This window comes from Ursus maritimus, unplaced genomic scaffold (genome assembly GCF_017311325.1).
Source record: "Ursus maritimus isolate PB19 unplaced genomic scaffold, ASM1731132v1 scaffold_17, whole genome shotgun sequence".
Classification (NCBI taxonomy): Eukaryota; Metazoa; Chordata; class Mammalia; order Carnivora; family Ursidae; genus Ursus; species Ursus maritimus.
The window spans coordinates 46,377,924-46,396,290 of NW_024424119.1; the positions used below are offsets into that span (position 1 = coordinate 46,377,924).

At 38.5% G+C, this 18,367-nt stretch overlaps 1 protein-coding gene across 1 annotated transcript in view; it reads right to left on the reverse strand.

Annotated features, from left to right (window-relative positions):
• Positions 1-1,762: 1,762 nt before the first annotated feature.
• MEGF9 (multiple EGF like domains 9) overlaps positions 1,763-18,367 on the reverse strand; it is an 81,788-nt gene continuing 65,183 nt past the window's right edge. Inside the window, exons 3-6 of the mRNA XM_040631802.1 lie at positions 15,741-15,880; positions 7,287-7,430; positions 6,459-6,728; positions 1,763-4,678 (exon numbers count right to left, since the gene is read on the reverse strand). Of these exons, the coding sequence (XP_040487736.1) occupies positions 4,227-4,678; positions 6,459-6,728; positions 7,287-7,430; positions 15,741-15,880 (1,006 nt within the window). The 3' untranslated portion in view covers positions 1,763-4,226. The remainder of the gene's footprint in view (positions 4,679-6,458; positions 6,729-7,286; positions 7,431-15,740; positions 15,881-18,367) is intronic.

Consider the following 18,367-nt stretch of genomic DNA (forward strand, 5'->3'; position numbering starts at 1 on the left):
AAATTCTTTTCATATATTCAAATCATACACAAATTTAGAAATGTATCATGAAGCCTAGTACAGCGTATGTAGGAGACATGTTTTTAAAATTTGTGTTAGAATTTTAGTGACATACAGACGAGTTTAATGTTTCAGAAACATTCCCTAATCGCTCGGGCTGACGTGTAATGCATGACAGAGCGCTTGTGCCTAGCGTGAGAACTCAGCTGCGGATCCTTCGGCTCTGGGCTAACGTGGCTTGCGTTGTCGCCCCGGCTGCAGTCATTGTATACGCAGAAGTAACAAGTAAGAGAGGCTCCCAAATGCCTTTGAAAAAGCATCATTCAGCCACTGCCATTTTAACGATCCATAACCTTCAGTCCATTTGACGTTGTTTGACGTCTTCGGATGAACCCGTGTGTTCTTCCTGTTTTTTCCCTCGTCATAGTCACTGGCTCAGGGTTAAAGAGGAAAATTGCCGCTAACCTTCCGTCACTCCCCTGCACACACCAAACTCCTGTTAGTTCCCAAACCCCATACTGTCCACGAAGATCATAATGGACCAAAAGTTTTCTGTGGGTGAGGCCAGAAATGCTCTTCTTGCTCTAACAGGTTACACTGGGCCGCTTTTTACTTCTCTGAACTTTTTGTTGGAGAGCTTTCCTTGAGATGCATAGATTCAACTCCTACCCACAAACCTCAAAGTATAAGAACCAGGGAATGTTCATTACAAGTGCTGTTATGTTCACCGTGTGTCCTACAAAAAATAGAGGACCAAGGTGAATGATCTAATAGCCCCGTCCCAACTGAGGCTCTTAGGAAGACATACTATTGCTTTAGCTCTCTGCCTCCAAAACAGCACGAGAAGGGCTAAACGTCCGGAAGGTACTCGCCGACCAAAATGAATGAATGGGGCAGTGAGTACTGCTTTAATGACCAATTTTCTGGGGGACGTTAGGGCTAGAGAGTAGCCATATAATCTGACACTTATACAAATCCTCTCTCCCCAGATCTCTCTCCTCCCATCCCACATCTGCTCTGTTCTCTCTTAAAATGCAGGTACCCCTAAGAGTAGTAACACATCAATCCATAGGACCCTAGTATAAGTGAGCTTTAGTTTTTATTACCATTTTTCTCTATACCTGGAGAAAGATGTCTGGAAGCTTGACAGTGCAGGGAAGGAGGGGAAAATAAGGGAAGACAGACATAGTTAATAGCACTACCTAGGGCATCTGTCAGAAATGCATCAGGGCTTACGAAAATGAATGAATGAAGATACAATCATTAGTTAATAGTAGTATCTGTCATTTATCAATAAGATTCACACTAGCCTTATTTGAAAATAAACACATTTCTAATCCTTATTTAAAATTCTTCCAATATTATCTTTCTAAAGGACTGACGGGATCCCGGTGCTGAACACCATAGTTCATGGGGATCTTGCCTTCAGAGGAATGAATATTGTGTAATGCATATTCCCTACTAGTTTCCTAGTTTAATTTTGCTGGTAGATCACTTCATGATGGATTTTAATTCTAGAGCAAAATGATTTCCCCCAGCAAAAAGCAGGGGACACTAAAGAATATTTTTTAAAACAAATTTTAAGACCTTAATTTTTTTTTCCACTGGGAAGAATTAAGAACATGACCTAGGAGATGTTAATAAGTATTTAGAGGTTAGTGTTCCTTGTAATTCAATGTTTGCAGTATCTCTTAAGGTCTGTTTCAAGAAATCTCTATATGGCCGGAATCTGGACTGTTTGGCTTTGGCTCTTAGACTCCTTTCTCTATTGATTTAACTTCTACTTAACAAATGGTTCTTCCTCATCGCCCTCAATCCCTCACGTCGAGACGGTGGCAATCTGGGAGGGAGGCGGGTGTGTCAGTCTGCACATGTCCTTGCAATTGTGCAGTGCACAGTCTGTACGTGCATGGGGGCAGCTGCTGGGAAAGCAGATTTTCCCTCCCTGCTTGGGGAAGATTCGTTCACTTTAATGAAGCACAAAATGGTAGTTTTTTTTTCTTATCACCAATACTAGCTTCAGATAGTAATCCTCCTGTGTCCTTTCCATGAAATCCTTCATAGCTGTATGCCCCTGGACTGTACCTTGCACTTACAGAAGTTAGAAACAGTCACAGACAGGACTCTTCCCCCAGTCCTCCTTGTCTGGGGCTAGGCGGTTTCTGCACTGGCATACAGTGGAGAGAATATGTGCTTTAGTTAGGAGGCCTGATCCCAAGCCTAATAATGACGTATCGTATAGTCTCGAACAAGACATTTAACCTCATCTATAAAATGGGGACAATAATTACTTCCTCAGGGGGCTATGATAAGGAACAGAGGACATATATATATAGAAAGGTGTTTTGTGAACTGCAAAGGGCTATAGCAATATTCACTGATTTTAATATAATGTAATGTCACATAACCTATATTCTCGTGAGCAACGGCCAAATATTCAGAACACCTCAGGTTACCAGAAGTAGATTATCTGTCTGTCCATCCTCCAGAACATCATCTCTAAAACCTGAGAAAACTTATGGGTCTCCTACAGAGGGATGACCAAATTACATATTTTTCTTGGGGGAAGTTAGGCAAGGTTGTTAACGTGGATTTCCTAGGTCTGATCTAATAAATCTTTGTTTTTTTTTCCTAACCACTTGACAGTTTGCCACTCCTCCTAGTAAATATCTATATTTGATTTCTGGCTGCTTTTCCTGGCTTGCTTAACCCACAATCTGTCAATATCATAACAGATGAGAGCAACAGTAGGTGGCCTCTAGGGAAAAACTGTGTATAAAATCAAGGACTAACTGTACCCACCCACCTCCAGAGCTACCCTCTAACCCGACAAGAAGCTCTGCAGGAAGATGGTACACACCTTGTGGCATATGGGTGATAAGCTATGTTCAAATGTAGAAGGTATTTTTTTTTGAGGGGGTGGAGGAAGAATATAAATATTTGACAGGTATGGAGACTGGGGATCCCAAGCGGTACGATGGCTTTTCTTTTGGAACTAAAATATTTCTAATTCCTTTGGAAGACTATCTTTTACATTTTGAGACTTTTTTTTCATGAGGATATGTTCTACATTAATCTATGGAAAATATGTAGACTGGCTAATGTCTAATCAGGGGAGTACTTTGGAGAGCACAGCCTCTGTCCCAGCTTAACAATCAATGACTTAAAAATCTATTGCTTGAATCTATAGTAAGTCAAAGAACATATAACTCTACTTTGAGACTCAGAATAGGAAAGAAAGGTTAGAAACATTCAACCTCTTATAAATTTCAACAGTGTCCAAAGAGGGACTAAAAATGACTGATGGTCACCAGAGTCCCAGCTCTAGCAATATTGCCATCTATGTTACGCTATTTTAACCAATCCCCGTATTTTCTTTTTACAACACCATTAACTGCTGTACAAATAAATTCTAGATGATAAAATATGACATGATTTTTTTTTACAAATAGATACAAATACAATGTTGACCAGATATGCTACATTAACTATATACACCTTATTTCTCTAGAGGAAGGAAGAGTCCTTATTTTTAGACAATTTACCATTTACACTGACACCCTAAGGAGGACCATCAACTTCCTGCTCCTGGATGTTGCCTTCCTCTTTCTACCATTAAAAGCTTATCCTGTGCTTTGATCCTATCATTGAGCAAGAATTTGGGAAGGAAAAATCAAGCCTTTCTAAAGATCTTCTTGAGATTTTTCTGCCCCTATTTTAGAAACAGTTGAGATTGTTTATTGTGATATAGCCCAGACCTTAAGCTTTCTTCAGTGGTGTCTTTTAGCACAGTAAAAGGAATATCATCCCTGACTTTCCTTTTAAAAAAGGTGTCTCAGGAATGGAGATGAAGTCTTCCGGCAGTCCTTCCCCCTCCACTTCCATCCTGTTTCTGCTGGTTTGGCGAACACTTCCCCAGAAGTCTATTCCGAGGTCAAAGTAGATGTGGGCTGCACTGTAGGGTTCAGCCTTTCTATACTCCCATGTAGTTTGGTACAAAAATATACTTTACTACAAGTCCTTATTGACAGCAACTGCTTCAGATCTTCATGGGGGGAAACTAAAAGTAATGGGCTAAGTGCATTACAAATTTGTACCTGAAAATTTCAGATGCACTCTATGCTTTTGCTTTCTCAGCAAATCTGCCCAGGCCTCATCTGGCCCAGGAGCTGATGGGGTCTTAGTGAGCACTGTGGTCTAATAGTCCAGACAACGGTTCTAGCTCCTTAGGCTTTGTAGTTATGTATGGGTGTCGTCAGGGTCAGCTGCCCGTTGGGAGCCACTTCATTACCATCATCTTCCAAAAGTCCTGACACATCTGCATTGGGAATGCTGTCATGGTAGCTGCTGAAACTGATATTGTCTTCTTTCAGCTCGATGGTCCAAAAGGGGGCATTGAGTTTCCGGTTTTGGTACTCCCGGTACATATAGACAGCCCCCACAAATCCCATCAGTAGCACCACCACAATGATGATGACTGTCAAAATGATGATGTTAAACTGGGTCCATGAAACGTCAGCTAAAGCTGATGTGCTGTTTTCAGCAGAGCTTACTGAGAAGATAGTCTGCAGGGTTGTGGGGGTAAATGTACTATTTATAACAGGGGTGGGCACTGATGTGGTCAAAGAGGCATTGGAAACCAAAATGGTAGAACCTTCAGGTGTTGGAACAATAACTTCTGAAAATAAAAACAGAGAATGAAATGTAAAAGACAAAATTATCCAGTTTTAAGAAACAATAAAAGAAATACACATGGGAGTGGAAGTTGATGTGGGATGCTGAGATGATATTCTGCTTTAAGGTAATGCAAGTTAAAAATAATTTTTAAAGAAATATAGTGGAAAGAATCAAGGTCTAGAAAGCTAGATTGTTACATCCATGCCTGTTCTCCAAAATGTACAATATTAAAATCTTTGGGAAAATTTTAATGTTGCAGTTTCCCATCCTTCTTGACTCTGGGATAGAGTCATACAGATTCCTGCAAAGGCAGTAAATATGTCACTACTGAATCCTGAATCACTTGGTTAAAAGTGATAGGGATAAAAAAGCAATCATTTGAGCTAAAATAAGTTCAATGTGTCTGATGGCATTTCATAAGGGTGAAATTCTCTTCAAAGGTGGCAAAACAGAATAAGGAAAATAGTATTTCTAGTTACTTCTGAAAAACACAACTTAAAGGTCCAAATTGATGTCAGCCAAGGGAAAACACAGCCTTCCTTTAATCATGTGTGTAGTGATTCTTCCTTTGTGTAGATCGTAGACGATGTCATAATTAAAGCGCTAATGCAACACAGCTCAGTAGAAATACCGAAGGCTTTGGAACCAGGTAGAACTGTGTGGCTGTAGACAAGCAAGTGAATCTTGTTAACACTGAGGCTTCTCATCTGTAAAATGGGAGTGATAGCACCTACTTTGCGGAGTTCCTGGGGAGGGTTAGGCGAGAGAGGGCGCTATGGAGCGTTCCCGCATGTAATGTTCACAGGGCTTGGCCCATGGTAGGCACTTGATAAAATGGCTGCTGTTGTCATTATAATTTGTCGCCATAGTCAGACACATTATTCTATCCCCAGAAGAGGCAAGTTTTACATTACCTAGTAACTAATAAGAAAAATCATCATGGTTCTGTCTGCTACGTATGGACAAAGCATGTCTCTAAATGGGAAAGGGAACTGCGTGACAGGATCTCCAGGCTAGTGAAAGGGTTCAGTCTCCATCTTTTAGCCTTGATCACAACGGAATAAGGATATCAAGAAAATGGCAGAGGGACGACACCTGCCACAGACCATCAGCCCAGTATTCAGCATCTGTCAGAATATCAAAGAGTGGTTTCTAGAAGAGTGTGGTCTAATCACTCTGTGACCCAATAAAGCCTGACTATCCCTAGCTCATCCTGAATTTCTAATCATTAATTTTTATCTAAACCTCTACTGACCTTTCCTGCAAGAAACATTTCACCATATGAGTAACTTTTTCTTTCAAAAGTCAGAAGGAATATTATTACTCTTTTCTCCATTGCACATGGGAAGACGCTGGCCCAAAGTTAGGACAGAGGCTACGGTGGACTCTTGTTTCTCAGCTGGAACGTCTAACTGGATTACAGGTCCCTACTTCCAAAGACCTTTGATGGTCACTGGAAGTGATGAGAATATAGGAAGCAAAGGATAAAAGAAATGATAGGACTTTTAAATTATTAACATAAAAATGAAAATAGATGAAAAGAAAATGTGAGAACCCTGCAATGACTTTGTTGTGGGCCTCAGATTTCTGGAGTTGACTTTGGAGCAGCAGGAGAGCAGCAGGAATAGAAGGAGATCCCTTTAGGCAAATATCTATCAAAATCTATTTCCAGAAAACTCCTCCGGTGGGATTGGAAGGTTTTATAAAGCTAAAGGTAGCTGTCCTGCACTCGTCACTGCTAGGCATAGATAGTAAATGTACCACCTTACGTGAAGCGTTACCTTTCTTGGTGCAATTTCCCTCGAGGTCTCGGACATAGCCTTCTAGGCAGTTCTCACACCAAAACCCGGTGGTGTTATGGAGGCAGTGGATGCATTCACCACTCTCGGGCTTGCAGATCTTTGGAGTTGTGGTTGAGTCCACGTGGCTGTGACATTGGCACTTGGTGCAGATGCTGTCAGAGTTGTAATAGCCGTTTTCACAGGTGTTGCAGTTCTTGCCCGTGTAACCCTCTTTACACTGGACACAGCTAGGTTCCGATTCACCCAATTCTAAAAGTGAGAGAACACCAAAGAAATTCAGTGCAGCCTCAAGTTACAAGCAAAAATGCAAAACAACTAGTGGTCCTCAAGCTGGTTTTTAAACCCTCCCTACTATCTCCTCTCAGACTTAAAGAGACTAATGATCTATACCTTATTTCTTAATTCTTAATTGTCCAGTTTATTGTAAAAATGATGGGGCCCTCCAGAGAATCTCTGCAGGTAGAGAACAAAAGAAATATGCTTACATAAGGAATATGAATAATTGTAATGACGAGGCACTCATAACTGTTTTTATTGCTTCTTTAGTCATGACAGGTGGAATAAACATGATTTTAACAAAAACTTCCTCATCTCTCCCTCAAGTCTCATTTCATATATGTACTTGGATTTGGTTGCAAATCCCTAGAAAGAAAAACCTTTGCTGTTTTTATAACTCCTCTTCGCCTACTCTCACCCTCCTCTCACTCCTTTTCGCCAAGAACTTCATTTATCAACACACTTGATATCAATTGATAACGGATTGCCTGGTCTTTCCTCTCAAAATGAAGAAGCAGAAGAAGGCCTTACTTATGACACAGCTGCCTGTCGATGTCACTGCTGAACAAGGGCAGCGAAGACATTCTTTCGTGGCACCAGGACTCTGATAAAATCCTTCTTTGCATTCTTCACAGTGATCCCCTTTGCTATTTTCCTGGCAGTTTAAACAAGCACCTAAAAGAAGCAAATTATTTTAAGAAGTTAAAGACTTACTCTGAAAGCACAATAACTTTAAATAAATCATACCCGCAACCAAAAGACCTTATGCGTTCACCAGAAGAAGTGATGTGACAGGAATTCGATAGAGTTCAGTTTCTATCCCATCTTATTTCTACATTGGCCGCATCTGTGGGGTCTGTGTCCCCTTCTAGATTGTAAACTCTAGGGAAAGGCTGGGTACATGAGTAGAGGAAGCCCGGGTTGACGGTTGACTGCATACAGAAAGCAGGCCAACTATTTTCAAATTAAAAATATAAACAATCTAAAGACCTACGTAAAAAAGAATAAATTATATACTATTTTCATAGTTGGGATACTATAGTTAAGTAAGTGAACTAGACCTATATGTGTGAACATGCATAAATCTTGAAAAATGTTGGTTGAAAAAAAGCAAACCGCGGAATGATACAAAACAGAGGACAGTACTTACTTATCTTGTAAAATTTTTAAAAAACATACTAAACAATACTAAGCAAATGGATACAGAATACACTAAGCAAAAGGATACATACATATGATATGTGGTAAAAATTAAACGTGGACTGAGGGGGCATAGGCAAATCTCATGCTCTGCTCATCTTTGTGAGGGAAGGAGAAAAATGAGACACGGGGAAAAAGAGGACTCCAACTGTATTTGAAATTTCCTATTTCAAATATATAACTATATATAATACATATAAATATTGGGCAAAATACCAAAATGTTAATATTTATTAATTCTAGGCGTAGGTACATGACTATGCATATTATTCTCCATACATTTTTATATTAAAAAATTCAAGATCAAAGTAAAAACAATTAATTAATAGGAGCGCCTGACTGGCTCAGTCAGTAGAACGTGTGACTCTTGATCTTGGGGTTGTGAGTTTGAGCCCCACAATGAGAGATTACTAAAAATAAATAAATAAATAAATAAAAACTTTAAAAAAATTAGTAGAGAAAATGAAAAGGAAGGAGGAGAGCAAAGCGATGTGTTTTGTAGTAATACTCTCATGGTACCCTATTAGTAAAGATATTATACAGGCACTGAAGCAGCATCGTGTCTGAAAACAAAAAATGAAAAAGCACAGTGTAATTAACATCCCTTTTTTACGGGGCCACAGAGACGCACAGGGACTCTTCCAACTGCTATTACAGGAATAAGTGAGAAAATGTGACATAGAAACCTAAGAAGACGATAAAATTTTACCTGGTAAGCTAAATACCATTCAATGCTAAAACTATTCATAAACAGTTGTATTTGATTTCTTTTCCTTATGAGTGAAATATTTATGAAAAAGGGCAGAGAGACTGAGGCTGTGAAATAAAATTGTCTGACAACTGGGGCAAAATTTGAAAAACCAAATGACAATGTTATTAACACACATGGCACATCTCAATTCTTAAGTCATTACAACAGAATTTCCCCAAACTTCATGAACTGACGGGGAAAGACAGGTTTAAAAGTTTATTACCTGAACACTGAACTTTGAACTAAATCAAATTCCCATGCAAATGTCTCTTTCAATCATATAATTGTTTTTAAGATATTGTTTCTAAGTAATCTCTACACCCAACATGGGGCTTGAACTCATGACCCCAAGATCGAGAGTCGCATGCTCTCCTGAGCCACCCAGGCACCCCAATCATATAACATTTTAAGGCCTGTTAGTGTTAATGATACTTTTCACATACATAACAAAATACTAGTATATCCTCATACAGTGATAAACACGTTAGATACTGATTTCTTTCCAGATCTTCTTATATCCTGATCCCTCTTTAGCTATGTATCTTTGTGACAATAAAAATAGCTGAAAAATACATACTAAAAAACAGCAAACTGCGGATTTTGGTTCTGCAAATAAGATAATCTTTTGTTTGTTGTTTGTTTAGAGAGGGAGGGGGAGGGGGGAGGGAGAGAGAGAAACTTGAGCAGGTTCCATGCCGAGCGAGGAGGCCAACGCAGGGCTCCATCTCACAACCTTCAGATCATGACCTGAGCCAAAATCAAGAGTTGGACACTTAACCGACTGAGCCACCCAGGCACCCCCAAAAATAAGATAATCTTAAATGTTAAAGTGTTCTGCAGTTTGGAAAAATCAAAACCTGCATTATGTGTAAAATCTGGACACCTGCTGGCCCCTTTTAAAAATGCGCGATGAAAATAATTTTTAAGAAAACAAGTTCTGATAAAGTCCTAAACTTTCAAAATACCTCAAAAATGTTAATAGTCCTGTAACAGAATATGGATGTTTGGGGAAAGATGTGTTCCAATAACATGCCACTTGCATGTGACTAATGTAGCAAGAACAGGTCATATTGCTCTTCTTATTTAAAAATGGTAAATATATATACTGTTAATAGTTTGCTTCTACTATGCTATTGGACTTACATGCTTATTTTGGGGGGGCTTTTTACTATTTTAGATAAGACCTCAAGCCTTGGTGCTTATCACAATATCATTCCATTCTCTTAAACCGTTTATATTAGAATATACATTCTTTTAAGAAATTATAAAATGTATAACAATTAAACATTTTTTCCAGAAGAATTTATTTCCATTCATTTTATGCTGTATCCTACAAAGAAAAGTCAATGAGAAAAAAATAACGATATATGGTAAATATGTTGTCTCAAAAGGAAAGATGAAAACAAGTCTAATAATAAGACTCATTACTCTACACTGCTTCAAAAATAGCACGCACCTGGAACACAGCCACTGAGAAAGAAAATTAATGAATTACAGACAGACAGACATAAATACAGCCAAGTGCTATCAGTAGCTGTGAGGGCAACAGCCCTTTTGATTTCTCCCCTTTCATTTTCACGTGTCTCTGGTATGCATGTATCCTTTTTTTATATTGTCTTGATTTTTTTCCTGATTACAAAGCTAATACATTATAAACTCTATCACATGCGTATTATAAAATATTTTAAGAACTCAAGCAAGTTTAAAACATTTCATGAGAAACTTGGAGGAAATGTTTTTAGAATAACAATGAAGATCATAACCTTTCAAGTCCACATCCAGTAGGAACTGGTGGTGTGGCTTTACCTTTCTAACAGCTCATAGCTCCTCTTGGGGAGGCAAGAGAGCATAAGAAAACTGGTATAGTGTTTAATGTCAGATCTGAGTCCCACTCCCAGCGGAACCTCTTACCAGTGATGGGACCTTTGGGAAATAGCTTCTCTGACTCTCACTTTTCTAATCTGTAAAGTGGGATGATTCTTGGGCTAATGATTTAATGTAACATGAATATTTCAAGTGGTGAAAAACTATTCCATAAGACAAATGTTTTCTCTTTATGTTTCAATTTCCTCATCCATAAATTAAGAAAGCCACACTAGATGAAATCTAAGTTCCCATTAAAATCTAAAAGTTGAGGGTCTCTCTTTTATGATAAAGGATATGTAAACATTAGCTGAAGTTTAACTTTATTATACTCTGCCTGGAACCTCCCAAAATACAGCAATATCGCCTTAAAATTCACATTCTCTTTGCTGAAAGATGGCCAAAGGAGCGGATTACCAAATGAAAAAAAGAAGAAGAAGAAGAAAAAAAAAAAAAGGAGTGACTGTTTCCTGAAGCTGATCTCATCAAGCTCACTGGCTAGGCAGCAAACCAGTGTGGTAGGGTAACCAAGAAAGCAACCAGTCAAAGAAAAGAATGTGGGGCTCCTTTCCAACCAAATTCAATGACAACGCTTTGGAAACATAAATCGCCACCTGTAAAAAGCCTTGTCCCTATTTATTTTGCCATCCCATAGTTTATATATAAACCTGTCAGAAATACAGCAATGTGCTTTTTTGTGGGAAGAAACGCCTGATTCTCCCCCTATAGAGCAGAAGGCAAACTTGAACCTGTCAAAAAGAAAGAAAGCCAAACCTCCGTGAACAAGGGAGAGTAACAGAGGATAAGGTCAGAGAGAAAGGCAGGGGCCACAAAATGTAGAGTCATGCAGGCTATAGAAAGAAGCCTGAATTTTATTCCAAGAGGGATGGGAAGCCATCCAAGGGTTTAAGCATGGGAATGACATGATGTGGTTTTACATTTTAAAAAGATCACTCTGGTTGTTCTGTGGAGACTGGACTGTGGTGCGGTGGGGCTCTGGGGTGAGAGGACAAGAGAGGAGGCAGAGAGGTAGGATGAGATCAGAGAGTGCCACAGTAGTTCAGAGAGATGACAGGGGCTTGGACAAGGATGACAGTAACAAAGGTCATAAACAGTGGTCAGATTCGTGGTGTATTTTGAATGCTGGGCTGATAGAACTTGCTGATGGATTGGCTATTTGCAGTGAGAAAAAGAAAGGAACCAGATATGACTCTTAGGCTGAATGGTGTCAGTCACCAAAATGAAGAACACTAGGAGTAAGGCAGGCTTGGCTTACAGGGTAAAATAAAGAATTGTTTTGGATGTCTTGGGTTTTGATGCCAGTTGAGGCATTCAGACGAAGATGTCCAATGCACTATTGGATCTTTGAGTGTGAAGATCAAGGGAGAAATGTAAATCTGGTAGTCAGCACAGACATAGATGGCATTTTAAATTAAATCCAAGGGACTGAATGAGATCACTTAGGGGACAGTAAAAATGGAGAAGACAAACATGTAAGATTTATTTATTTTAGAGAGAAAGAGAGAGAGAGAGCACACACACAGTAGGGGGAGGCGCAAAGGGGCAGGGAAAAATCCTCAAGCAGATTCCCCACTGAGCGTGGAGAATGACACAGGGCTTGAGCCCAGGATCCTAAGATCATAAACTGAGCCGAAACCAAGAGTGGGATGCTTAACCAACTGAGCCACCCAGGCGCCCCAAGAGGAGCAAAAATAAATAAATATTCTTAAAGGAAAAAGAAGTGCACCATGTGAACATAAAGTTCTAGTTTGAAAAAATATTAGTCTCCTACTTCCATTTTAAAGTAAATATATACTCAATAAAGAAAATCTAGAAAATACAGGAGAATAGAAGAAAAAAAATCACCATCAGAAATCTGTCATTAAGATTTTGAATACTTTTCCTTGAAAACTTTCCTTATGTATAGAAGTTTAAGTTTTGCTTTTCAAATAGTCTAAATATATGGCCATGTCCTTTCACGCCCTGCTTTTTTTACTCTCATGTTGTTATATATACCAATCTTAAAAAATTTTAATGACTACTTAATAGTTGCCGTTTATTGATTACTCATAATGAGCCAGGCACTGTATTAAAGGTTTTATAAATATATTGCACTGAATCATCACAACAACCCATTAGACAGTTACTGTCATTATCTGCATTTCTAGACGAAGAAACAGGCTACGTAATTCGGCCAAAGTCAAGTCAAGATTGCACTTGCCGTGCTTTTAACCATGTACCGCCTAAGTAACATAACTGGCTTCATTCTCTGTTGATAGAAATAGGTTTGTCTAATTTTTTAGAATTACCACTACCACTTTAGTAAGCTTCTTTGAACGCAAAGCTTTTTATGAATTTAGAATTATTTCCTCAGAATAGATTTCTGGAAACAGAATTACTGGATCAAGGAGGTATTCTGAAGACTCCAATACACATTGTGAAAATGTTCTCCAAAATGTTTTTCCCCAATATATTTTATCACAAAAAATTTACTTTAAAACCTTCTTCATCTAAAACACAAGGTCTAGAAAAAGACTAGAAAGGGGGAAACGTTAAGGACTGGGAAAACATAGTAAGTGGCCACCAGAGGGCAGCCGTATCACAGCGCTGTTGAAAAAAATCTTTGAGACAAAAGGAAAGGCTGATTGTATATTAAGCCTGCAGGTTTAAATTAAGTACTTGCATGTCTTCGTGTTGAAGTCCTCTTTTATTATATTTCCAAACAGAGAAACCATTTATTTTTCTTATTACTAACTGCTTTTAGAAATCATAACCATGGCAAAGATCTCTTTTGCCTTAAATTATCTCGAGCAAGGACAGGTTGGGATTTACTTGACATTGAAGATAGCTACCTCATTGCTGCAAGCAAAACTAGCAGTGAGAGGCAGCAGTGTAGACCGCTTTCTTACTATACAAGACCTGGGGAGAAATTTAAATCAACTCAGTAGGATGAAGCGTTCCTGTCCTTAACCAGGATTGAAATTTATCTTTCCTCTGTGTATTTTTCATTTACCGAACAAACATTTAGTGAGTACTGACTGCGTGCCAGGGTCCAGGCTAGAGATTGTGCACAATGATGAACAAACTGATATTGCCCCTACCTTCATAGAACTTACGACGTAGTGAGTAGGCTACACATGACTCACAATCACAAATAAATACAGAATTATAAACATAAGGTCCCGTGACAAAAAATACAAGTGCGTATGACAGTGTATAATTGGGGACTGTCATTCAGCCTGGAGTATCAGGAACTGCTTTCCAATGAGTAAGCTTTAACTGAAGGCCTGAAGGAAAAATAATGATTTAATAAGGCAAAGGGGCTAGCGGTGGCATAGAGGTATATTAGGAAGACCGTTCTAGGCAGAGGAAAGATCATGTATGTAAATCTTAGGACAAGGGAACACGGCTTGTTTTAGGGATAGAAGCCAGTATGACTGGATCACAGACAGTAGAGAAAAAGAATAGCTCAAGAGAGAACCAGTGAGTAGCCAGGGACCAGATCGCATAACAGAAAAAAAATAACATGATTTCTCCTGAATCAATTTTTTTCACCATGGACTAGAGGAATAAAACAAAGAATTTCAAATACTTTCCAGGGTACTTTCAATTTCAAGTACTCTGCTACCCTGCTATCATAAAAACACTTGTACTTGTCAGACTAGTTTGTCCTGATTTTTCTGTTGAGGGAAAAAGATTTCCAAGGAAGGATTTCTAATCCTTACGTTTAGGAAAACTGACCATTGGAAGAGTTCATTGTCTTTAGCTTTTAATAGTTTGCCTCAGTATGGTTTTCTTTGTTTTATACTGCCTGGGGTTTGCTGAGCTTTCAGAATCAGTGGGCTGATGGCTTTCACCAGTTTGGAAAAATCTCGGCCATGATCTCTACAAATTTTGCTTCTGCCCCAATCTCTCTCTCCTTTCTTTCTGAGTCTCCAATTACATTTATGTTAGTCTTTTTGGCTGTGTCCCACATGTCTTTCCTGCTCTGTTCTTTCCATTGCATTTTTTACTTTGTGCTTCAGCTGAATATTTTTAACTGAGCTGTATTCAAGTCTACTTATCTTGTCTTCACTGTGAATAATCTTTTGTTAAACACATGCAATGTGTTATTCATTTCAGATGTTGTATTTTTCAGTCCTAGGCTGACCTTTCAATTTTTTTTATAGATTCCAGTTCTCTTGAAATTTTCCTCTTTTTCCTATTTTCTGAGTTTTCCTCTATTTTCTGGGTTTTCCTCTATTTTCTTAAAGCATTAATTTTAGTTATTTTAAAGGCATCGTTTGCTAACTCTAACATCTGGATCATCTGTGGGTCTGCTTCCATTGTTTCTTTTTTCTCTTTATTATTGGTCACATTTTCCCTCAGCATTGTCTAGTATTTTTGACTGCATGCCAGATACAGTGTATAAAAGAACCACAGATAACTCTTTTCCCTGTTAACCAGATACAATGAGAGAATTGCCTCAATCCAATTCGAAATTGAGATGGGTTGAAGAAGGACTGCAATTTCAGTATGAGTCAGTTCACCTATGGCTCATCACTCTTTCTTGGTCATGGCCCTCTAATGCTTTTGACTGAAAGCCTAGCATCCCTGAGTCTCCACAGCCCTGAGAGACTGCAACAGACTGAGTACTGCCCTTTGGTGGTTTCAGCCCAGGTCCCACTCCACACACTTCAGAACCTGGCAAGGTCTTGAGAGAGAGATGGTCGTATATGGTAGCAGGGCCTCTCTTTCTAAAGGGATTTTGTCTCCTAAGCACCATAAGACTGAGAGACTTCTTTATCCCTTTTGGGCCAGCCTCTCATCTCTTGCACAATCAGCTAATGTCCTGTGAGAAAACTGGCCTTGTGTTGAGGGCTCCTCTAGATTCCAATCCATCATACAAGTCCCAGACAACTGCCAAAACCTCTTCTTGTATCTCTTTCCTCAAGAAGAATTCCTTTGCTTGGGTTAAATCTGCATCTTAGCCTATGACCAGAATCAGCAAATGTCCCCTGGAAATAAAATGGCTGATGGTCATCCACTTACTTAATTAGAGTTCTACCCTTTCTGGAATTTTAGTTCATATAGTCTTCTCTGCTTCCATAGTTCTCCAACCAATATGATTTTTGAAATTTATGAAAAGAACAAAAGACTAATCACATAACAAAGTTAAGGAAAGTGTGTACCTGTGAGGGCATCACAACTGGCAGACCGATTATTACATCGGCAGGGCAAGCAGCCACTCTTACTAAAGTCATAATATCCATCTTGGCATCGATCACATGTAGAGCCGGTGACACCCACTTTGCATTGGCATTTCCCAGAACTGCAAATAAAAGCAAAGACAATGAACAAAAGTAAATGAGTTTGAAAGTTTTGTTGCCTAACATCCCATCATAGATGATCTTAATGTAGAAATACTTTCAACTAGATTCTAATTACTAGAATTATTGTGATTTTTTTAAATTGGAAGTTAAACAACTTCATGACTATATACATTCAACTGACATACTAACACTAATCATTTGTGACAAATTAATCCTCTGCACTTAGGTAGTTTAAAATAACTGATAAAGGAGCCATGGAGAACATAAGTCCCCAGTGCTTAGAAATCTTTGTTTACTAAGCAGTGGGGCATAGAACTGGTACCACCGCTACCTCTCACTCCTGGATCATTCCACAGTTCCATCAGCATCCACCCTGCCCAATATGGAGAAGAGAAGAAACTCCACCTAGTCTTCACCCAACCTAGCTTCTGGCTGAAGAATATGAACACCAAGATCTATATCCATTTAGACGCTGAAAATGATACAATTTTCTACTTTAGATCCAGGATATATTAAAATCATATTTCTGGTAATTAAACTGGAATTCACAATTAAGTAAATATAAGGGGGACCTCTATTGTTTTCTGCATTAAATCCATATAAAATTCTAGATTGTCAACCCAAAAAGAAGTCTAAAGTCTAAAGTAAGAAAAATAGGGATGCCTGGCTGGTTCAGTCGGTAGAGCATGTGACTCTTGATCTTGGGCTTGTAGGTTTGAGCCCATGTTGGATATAGAGATTACCTAAAAATAAAATCTTTAAAAAGAAAGAAAGGAAGAAAAATACTTTATTTAACAATGTGACTCTTCTTTATATGCTTATTCTGAACCTGAAATTTTTAGACTTCACCTGAGCATATCTTGGCACCAGTCATATTAGATGGGAGACAATTTAAGGTAAAACTGCTTTTCAATGTAACATTTTTTAGAGAGTCAGCTCCTAATAATGAGCCCCCGTGGGACTGATAATTTTAGTTCAAGAACCCAAGCTCAAATTATTAATACTTAAACAGCTCTTACATATATCAGTTAAAGTAATCTCCTTCTAATTCCCATATTCCTATTTCTATAATAAAAACAGAAGTTCCAAGTTTGAGAGTTACTGGAATTTTCAGTTGCACTCTGCAGAACGGAAGTAAAGCAACTTTCAACCATGTGTATTCTACTTGCAGTGTACAAACCTAAGGACTTTTTTTTTTTTTTGACATATGCCTCTCTTTTTCATCAGCATCCCCTGGGCTAAATAATGAGGCTTACATCCTCCATCCCTAAAAACTATATTGAGCCGCTAGAGTAAAAGTTTACTTCTCTCTCCCTCTTACGGTTCTCTGCACTATCCCAGGCTATGCCAAAAAGGAGTAGAAAAGTAGAAAAACAGTTTGACATGGAATATTTTTAGGGCTTTACTCAAACAAAACCAGTCCAAGAAGGGAAAGGAAGCCAGGCTTATGTAAATAATATATACTTTACATATTTCAAAGTCTTGTATCCTGAGAAGCCACCCATAGGCCTCTGTATTCCTATCTTAAAGCTGTCTAGTATATCAGGTTACATAATTTCTTGACTAACAAGTAGTTTTACAGAAAATGTAAAACAGAGGCATCTGACAGCAGGAGTGCTGCTGTTGCTGCTGCTGAAGACAATGATAAAAACGATGAGCCATCATTTATTGAGCGCCTATGTCAATAAGTATAGATATGCTCTCTAATCTTCAAAATAACCCTACTAGGTAAAGTCCTAATCCTCATTTTACTATTGAAGAAAATCAGAGAGGATAAATTTGTTGTCCGCACCTAGTAAATCAGGCTGATTTTTACAAAGCCAGACTTTTCCTACTATACCATGGCACTTACCACTCCCTAAGTCTGAATCTAAATTTGCACAAGAAATTTGCATGCCAAATAACTTGATACCTACTTGGGTATTAAGCTTCATTCGGTAGATTCCAAGCACCACAATTCACCATTTATTTAGGTTCTCACCTCAGTGAGCTGTTTCTGCCTTGCCCATACTCCGCCTAAGAAAAGTGGTCTCTTTTCTTACTGCCAGTAAATTTTAGGTCTTCCTTAACAAAAGCTAAGAGTTCTTACTGCTTGAAGAGAAACTGCAGCCCAGCAAAGTCCGAGGTTCCCAGAGATGCAAGCCCAAATATTTTGATGCTTAAAGCTTAGTTAAAATTTGTACTGATCATAGTAAAGAAGTGAGACTTGGTTTTAAACATGCAACAGAAATGTACATTACCAACCATGTCTCTTAAGTAACTTCACAAAAAAATAAAACAAAAGGAAAAAACCCAACACACATATGCTTACACAGTCTTACACAAGAAAATCTCAAGGTACTTAAAGATCTAGCAAAGTAAATCTGTATTCATCAAATATGAAGTTCAGGAATATGTTATTACTGAACAAGAAGGAACTAGTCAACTTCAGTCTCACTGAACTGTCAGAAAATTATAAAGGATATAATTGCCTTACAAAGAAATGC